Raw genomic sequence first — 8074 nt, 5'->3', positions numbered from 1 at the left:
TGGGAAGAGAGGCCCTTTGGTCTAGCAAACTTTATATGCCCCAGTACAGGGGAACGCCAGGGCCAAGAAGTGGGAGTGGGTGGGTAGGGGAGCAGGGCGGGGGGAGAGTATAGGGGACTTTTGGGATAGCATTTGAAATGTAAATGAAGAAAATATATAATAAAAAATTTTTTTAAAAAAGTCTAGTTCAAGCCCCCTGCTCTCACCTGGACACTCACTAGTACCTTCATTGTCTCTTCCTTCACTAGGATCCACCTTCTAAAAGTGAGATTTAAAAAAAACCACATTCCATCCTTGATTAAAAGTGCCCCCCCCCCAGTCCAAATCTCTCAGCAGGACATAAATAATTTGGCTGTAACTCCTCTTTCTGATGACTGCTGCTATACCACCTGGTGACTTCACTCTGTTGTCATTTGATGGTCTAGTAAATGACAATGACAGAGAAGTTCTGTTTTTGTTCTGATTTGTTTGTTTTTTTAGACAGGGCCTTGTTCTGAAGCCCAGGCTGGGATTTCAGGCACACACCACCATGCCTGGCTCCATTTCTTCAGTTTGCAGGGTACCCTTGCCTCCTTCCTTTCCCTCACAAGTGCCCCAAGACCCAGAGCAGTATTATATTCTGGAAGAACCTCTCAGACCCCTTCTCGGAACCTAACTCTTATCTTCCTCCATTCTTATTTTTCTCAAGATAGAGGTTATCTGTGCAGCCCAGGCTGGCTTCAAATTAGAGATCCTTCTACCTCAGTCCTCAGCCTCACAATGAGCTACCCCATGCTACTGGCCAAAGAAGAGGGTGGGGGTGGGGGATGCCTAGGAAAATGCCTCAGTGGCCAAAAGCTTGCAAAGGACCAGTTTGGTGCCCACCACCCATTTGTTGGTAATAACGGTCTGTAACTTCAATTCCAGGGGATCTGACACCCTCTCCTGACCTCCTCAGCACCAGGGATGAATGTGGTGCACAGACATAAATGTAGGCAAAGCACTCATGTACATATATTAAGTACGTTTTAAAACAGTCTTTATTTGACACATTAAATAATACATGTGTTGGGTGTGGTGGAACATATCTTTGATCCCAGCCAGCACTTGGGAAGCAGAAGCAGATGGAGCTCTGTAAGTTCAAGGCTAGTCTGGTCTACAAAGTGAGTTCTAGGCCAGTCTGATCTCCATGTGAAAAACAAAAGAACGAACACATGCAGTACTTATACCACCTGTCCCTCACTGCTGTGGTGGTGACAACAGGCCTACAGTCTCCCTCACCATCCTGACTAACTGAGCTGCTGAGAAGGCCAGGCTGAACCAGGCAGAGTTTCTGGAGTTAATTTCTGATTCCAGCTCTATCATGATAGCTCTATGAACTTGCTACCTGATGTGGTCAAGGCACTCAGCACCTCTTTGAAGATCTCATCTGTAAAGTGAAGACCCCCCTTTTCCCCTCCTATGTACCTGTCCCAGAACCCCCATCTCACACACTGATGCTGAGTATAGCCGAGCATACACAGGGACACCTTTTTCCAGCATTCCTGCCACTCTTAGATACTCGAGTGGGCAGCCCTCATGGCAGCCTGAGAGATGAACTCCTATCACTAAGACTAGTGAAGACAATTCACTTTTCAATTTCCAGCTCCAAATGCCAACCTGGCATTAAAGCATAAACAGTAGTCCTAGCATTCTGAGTAGCCGTTTAGTCCTAGCATTCTGAGTAGCCGTTTAGTCCTAGCATTCTGAGTAGCCGTTTAGTCCTAGCATTCTGAGTAGCCGTTTAGTCCTAGCATTCTGAGTAGCCGCTTTCAACCGCAATCAAAGAGCAGGCAAGAACTTGTGCTTCCATCGTGAAGAGGAAGGAGTTGCCTTCTGTCCTGCAGCTCCATCACTGATGTTGCCAGAATATTCTTAAAGCCATGTGGGCTCCAGCTCCCACCCCTCCCCCAGCACAGCACACAACCCTTTCTTGTTCTCTGAGTGGCATTCTGTGCCATCCTCGGTCAGAACTGCCTCTGGGTCTTGTTTACCAACAACTTGGCACAGGGTTCAATCAATTCCCACTCCATCACACGCTCTTCTACCCAAACACAAAGTCCCACAATGACTCCAACTCCAGCTTCTGTTAACAGAGCAGAGCAAAGCAACTCTGTGCCTCCTACAGTGCTGTCTTCCTCAAGTCCCCGTAAAAATAAAAAATAACCAAATCACTCAGCTACTTACAAATCAGATGACATCAGTGAAAAAATCTGGGTAAACATTCTTTTCTAATTAAGGTTTTTTTTTTTAAAGGGAAAATAGGGCCAAATAGTTTTTCTCTTTAACTGTCAATTCAAAGGGAAAGTTTATTCCCAATCAACCCAGAAGGACCCAGAATGATCCTGGACATGCAGACAGCATCTGCCATAAGGACTACAGAGAACAGAGCTCTGGCTGCTGTGTATCAAGTTCAAAGCTGTCCTTCTCCTTCTGAAAATCACTTCTTACAACCTAGAATTGAGAGCACATCCCTGCTCCATGTACATGATATTGAAACCAAGCAGCATGGCAAAGGACACATCCTTCTGACATGAAGCCCATATAATACAACCTTTCCTAAAAGGCTGCGTAACAAGATGGAAATTAGAACCCAGAGTGTCCACCTCAGCAAGGGTGCTGCATCTCTGCCATTTCCTAGGAAAGTCACACTGAAACAGAAGTGGAAAAGTGCCAAATACACACTACTACTTGGAACTGAAAAGCCACCGTAGCAGCCTGAGTAAATATAATCTATTGCCAACTTCTGTCTGCTATGTAAAAGTCCTGATATATTCCTAACGGATAGGTCAGACAGCTCAAGTTCCTCTCTGAACAGAACGGAAGATGTGCCCAAGACCCTAGTGCAAACAACACTGCAAAACCCGTGTCTCTTGATTCACTCTTAGGTCTAGCCATTTCAGGTAGCTGTATAAGAAATATTTTCAAGAGCATGAAAGCTACCCCTTAGCTAAATGCCTGCCAAATACACACACAGAAGTTTAAACTGTAATTTGAGCAGCCTGAGGACATGTCACCACCATGTCATTTCATTCCATCTGTATGAAACTATCCAATGATGTGAACAATGTCTGGAATTCTCTATTTTTTACTATACATATCAAGAGCTGGGTATGGTAGTGCATGCCTTCAATCCCAGAACTTGGGAGGCAATGACAGAAGGATCTCTGTGAGTTCCAGGCCATCTTGGTCTTCATAATGAGTTCCAGGCCAGTCAGGGCTACACAGCAAAGCAAAAAAACCAAAACAACAGCACAAAAAAATCTAAAATCACATCTTAAGTTTTAAGTAATCTTGTCCCCATTCCACAAGTGATGCATGTGTATGGACACGTATGTCTGTGGAGACCAGAGGTCAACACGCTGCAGCTTCCTCTCCTGTCCTGTCTTTAAATAAACAAACACCAGGGTCTCTCACTGAAACTTGGGGCTCACCTGACTCATCTAGACTAGCTGGTCCCAGGGATCCTTCAGTCTCCACTTCCCAGGACTGGAATCAAAGATACACATGGCCATGCCTGGCTTTCTATGTGGGGGCTGAAAATCCAAAGTACCACTTTATACCCCCCCAAGCCACCCCCCTCACCCCAATACAGAAGGGTTTTAAAGTACCTGCTGTAGACTGCTGATCATTCTCTCTGTACAAATGCACAAAACAGTTACTCCAAGGAAAAACACATCTGCAACATTAATTAATCTACCACATTTAAACTTGCATAACTCTAGGTAAAGACAGCTGAGCAAATGAAAACTGGGTTTAGCTCAAACTGTGAAAAGGCCCGCTCCCTCTGAGTAAGAGCACAGAAGCTCTCACAGGGCTCCCCCGCAGCTGAGGTGAGGCGCTACTTACTTCCTCATTAAACAGCTTGCTGGTCTCTTTCTTGATTGGGTCTATAAGCTGGACTTGGCCTGCGGAAAAGCCCACTAGGAGAGAGACGCTCTCTGCTGTAGCTGTGAGGAGGTTGAAGTCATGGCAAGTGGGCTGCGTCCCTTTGTATATCCTCTTATCTATGGGTTTACTCAGGTCGGCAGCCTGGAGGGAAGAGAACAGTAATAAGTACACAGCACACTAAGGTGAGAAAGCTAAGGTAAACTACTTTATATCCCATTAGGAAATACAATTTTTAAAGTTATTCAAAATACTGCTTGGATTGTGACTTAACACTCACTGCATATTTTACAGAAACAATTTCACACATGTAGCCAGTTAGACTAACTATAAAATACTCACTCATAACTGTCGTTTCCACAACTTTTCCTCCTTCAAATACATGAAGCAATGACTCCTGGATTTCAGAAGGAAACCTCTTTGACCCTAAATTCCACACTTCCAAATGCATTCCAAGAATCCTAACACAGTGAGTCTATCCCCAGTGAGCTCGGGCACGTCTAGTGCACTGAACGCCCACTCCTCAGTTACCTAACTAGCGCTTACTCAAGTGTGGTCTACAGACTGCCAGGCAACTCAGCACACACACTCTCAAGCCCTGCTGCACACCCTGCTCTAGAAATGATGGGAGTAGCCCCTGAGCTGTAGTTTGACAGGCCCCTCAGGTGATCAGATGCCCCAAGATCTGAGAAGCACTGCTGGAGTCAGTCACATAAGGCTTCCTTCTCTGCTGTCACCACTTTTAAGTCATTGTCCTACCTGGCAAATGTCAGAGCTGGATTTGGATCCCAGATCTGCTGACCGTAGCAGACAAGGAGAAAATACAACTAATACATTCCAAGGTCAAAAGCAAACAGTTTCTGGCTCGAGTTAAAAGTGGCTTTTCAGTGGGTCCCCAACTCCCCCCATTAATCTTTTTGTTCTTTTTGAGACAGGTTCTCTGTGCTGCCCTGGCTGTAGACCTGGTTAGCCTTGGACTCACAGAGGTTCACCTGTCTCTGCCTCCTGAGTGCTGGAATGAGTGTGTGCCTTTTTTTTTGGTTTTTCATTTATTATGTGTACACCCCCAAGAGACATGTGGAGCCTGGGAGGCCAGCAGACAAGTTAAGCAAGTCAGGGCTCAGCTTCTGCTTCTACTACCCGGGTCACGGGGATTGAATGCAGACTGGCAGGTTTCCTTTCTTTTACAAAAAGCAAATTTTCTCCAAGAAGTGTCCCATGCAAGTGCAGTATGCTGGGTTGTTTCTGTTGACTCAGCAGGGGATACCTGCTATGTTTGAATGTCATATTGAGCTAGCGAGATGGCTCAGGGGGTACAGGTGCTTGTTGCCAAGCCTAGTGAGCCTTTCCACACCTACACAGACACACACAGACACCTTTAAAGTAAGTAACTAAAAAGGGAAAGATAAAAGCACAAATGGAGACACAGTCTCTCTTAAGCATGTCTATCTATTCTCACTTCCTCTTCACCCCAGGCATCACTGCAAACCCACAGAGCCCAGTGCCCTCTTTTCTTCCAAAAGGGCCTGTGATACTATATGATTTATTGTGTTTGACTCTCAAATAAAATACGTAATAGAAAAGACTTCAGAATTGTGACTAAGAGTAAGCTGGAAACTGTGGATTTCATAGTTAGGACACAAGAGGGACATGCTGTCCTGGAAGCTCAGCACAAAAGAGGCAGGCTACCTTCCCAGCTCACCTCTAGTAAGACACAGAGAAGGTGCACACCTTTACTCCCAGCGTTTGAGGCAGAGGTCAGCAAGATCTCAGAGTTTGGGGCCACACATGGTGAGATCTTGCCTCAAAACACAAACCAATCAAAAACACAGTGAGACTTTCTGTCCCACCAACTGTGGACTCAAGAGTGGAGCACAGAACAAGGAAAAGTGCACAGTAGACAGCCCTGAAGTGTATGGTGAATACTGGCTCAAACAAAAGGGCGCTGGCCTTGCTGCAGGGAGGACGGATGAGGAGACAGGGCAGCTGGATGGAGTCTGAGGACCAGCAGCAGAAAGCACCTAAGGGACCCACAAGGCTGAGGGAAGAAGACCCCTGCTGGCCCCGGAGGCTGAGGAAGGACATTCCAGACTGAGGAAACAGCGTAAGGAAGCCACCCACAACAATGAAGACAGCAGCACAAGGAAAACTGGGTGAAATAATACAACTGGCAGCTAGAGAAGAACATTCAAACAACTCAGTTACTGTCTTTAGAAAATATCTTATGTAACAGTTTGTCTCATACATGTCTCATATAGATCACATGCATGCCTGAGAAGGCCAGAAGAGGGCATTAGATGCCCTGGAACTGGAATTAGAAGGTTGTGTGCCCCAGTATGGGTCCTGGGAATCAAATCAAAGTCCTCTGAAGAGCAGCAAATACTTTTAGCCTCTGAGCCATCTCTCCAGTCCAGTTTTTGGTTTGGGTTGGGGGTTTTTTTTTGTTTTGTTTTGTTTTTTAACTTTTTGAGACAGGGTTTCTCTGTGGACTAGGCTGGCCTGTCTAACTTTGCTTTTGTTTGTTTAAACTAACAATTGGAGTCAGGCAGTGGTGGTACACACCTTTAATCCTAGCATCTGGGAGACAGAAGGCAGAAGCAGGTGATCTCTGAATTTCAGGCCAGGCTGCTCTACAGAGCAATTCCAGGATAGCCAGGGCTACATTTTGCACCCCTATCTCAAAACCACAGTCATCCCTACCCCAAAAATTACCAAGAAAGATGGATGAGAAAGGTATTTTTGTTGTTGTTTTGTTTTGTTTTAAATTTATTTAAAGTATAGAAGTACTTACTCTATATGCATGCATACCTGTGTGCCATAAGAGGGCATCAGATCCCATTACAGATGGTTGTGAGCCACCATGTGGTTGCTGGGAATTGAACTCAGGACCACACAGCTAGACCCTAGGACACTTGCTCTCTCCTGCCTCAGGCTATTCTTCAGTGAAAGCTCCTCTCCCCTAATGGCATACATACCAGTGCTGTGCTACCTACCCCAAGCAGAATTACCGTGAAGCCTGAAGTGACTCTCCATACACAGAGGTCCCTTCTCTAATACTTCATGGACTCTACTATGGTACTCGAGATCTCTGGAATCTAGCCTAGGCAGAAGAGAAGGCCAGTTCAAGCAGCATGGCTGTCTCCCAGATTGTCTCCTCTCAACAGCCAATCACCTAGCTCTGTGTATTTCTGTCCTACTTCCTCTCCACTGTGTGTGTGACACTAATAGCAGATGTCACTTCCTGAGCCAGCCTCTGTCCCGCTTCAAGGGGTCATTACCCCTGGTAGATGGCTTCCCAGCTCCAGGCCATCTAGCAGAAAGGGAAAGTTCAGACTTTCAACCTTGCAAAGTTAAGTGCACACTTAGCTTTAACCTAACCTTCCCCTTGACAGCTCCTTCCTGTCACTAGTCTAAGCATAAACCTCCGGTTGCCACACCCCCCTCTTCTTTCACAGAGCAGCAGTTCTCTTTACTGAGCACTTCCTGCACAGCAGCCCCACACTGGGAACTTGACGCCATTAGCCCATTTTATGTCTGAGAAGACACTATGGAGGGCTGCAGGGTCATGGCCCAGTGTTCTCCTCTACCTTCAGTTACTCTGTGCCACTATGCCAAGCCTCAGTGCACAGAGCCTCTTTTTGCCGCTTAGCTACAGTAGTCTCCATGGTCACCTTCAGGAATCCTGCCAGTCACTTTTAAGGCCCAATGGTTCTCTTAGCTACAACTCTGTGCTCCTCAGTTTATCCAAGTTCCTAAGCACTTTAGTAAAGCCACAAAGTCTAAATGATTAAGCACTTGTATGGCTTCAGAATTTTTAGTTCTTTAAGATTTATTTTTATTTCATGTGTACAGGTGATTTGCCTGTATTCACACCTGTGCCCCATGTGACACAATACCTATTGAGGCCAGAGGGCATCAGATCCACTGGGACTAGAGCACTCATCACTGTAACCTCCAAGGAGCAAGCCAGATCCTCTGAAAGGCCATATACTCTCTTACTCCTCGAGCCTTATCTCCAGCCCCAGGATTACGTTTATATGTTCTCATGACCTCGGACTCAGCTGTGTTTCTGTATGTCCCAAGAGTGGTATAGGACCAACTTTAAAACTTTCTCATCCAGGGCTGGAGAGACTGGTCAGCAGTTAAGGGCACTGGCTGTTCTTCCAGA

The 8074-nt window shown here is 45.9% G+C and overlaps 1 protein-coding gene across 6 annotated transcripts in view; it reads right to left on the bottom strand.

Moving 5' to 3' along the window:
- Wdr20 (WD repeat domain 20) overlaps nucleotides 1-8074 on the bottom strand; it is a 66757-nt gene that overhangs the window by 21040 nt on the left and 37643 nt on the right. For all 6 annotated transcript variants that reach the window (XM_021179285.2, XM_021179287.2, XM_029484437.1 and 3 more), the window contains exon 2: nucleotides 3868-4050. In XM_021179285.2, coding sequence (XP_021034944.1) covers nucleotides 3868-4050 — 183 coding nt within the window. The remainder of the gene's footprint in view (nucleotides 1-3867; nucleotides 4051-8074) is intronic.

Source organism: Mus caroli, chromosome 12 (genome assembly GCF_900094665.2).
Source record: "Mus caroli chromosome 12, CAROLI_EIJ_v1.1, whole genome shotgun sequence".
NCBI lineage: Eukaryota > Metazoa > Chordata > Mammalia > Rodentia > Muridae > Mus > Mus caroli.
The sequence above is the reverse complement of the archived record's forward strand: the minus strand, read 5'-3'. Positions and strand labels throughout refer to the sequence as shown.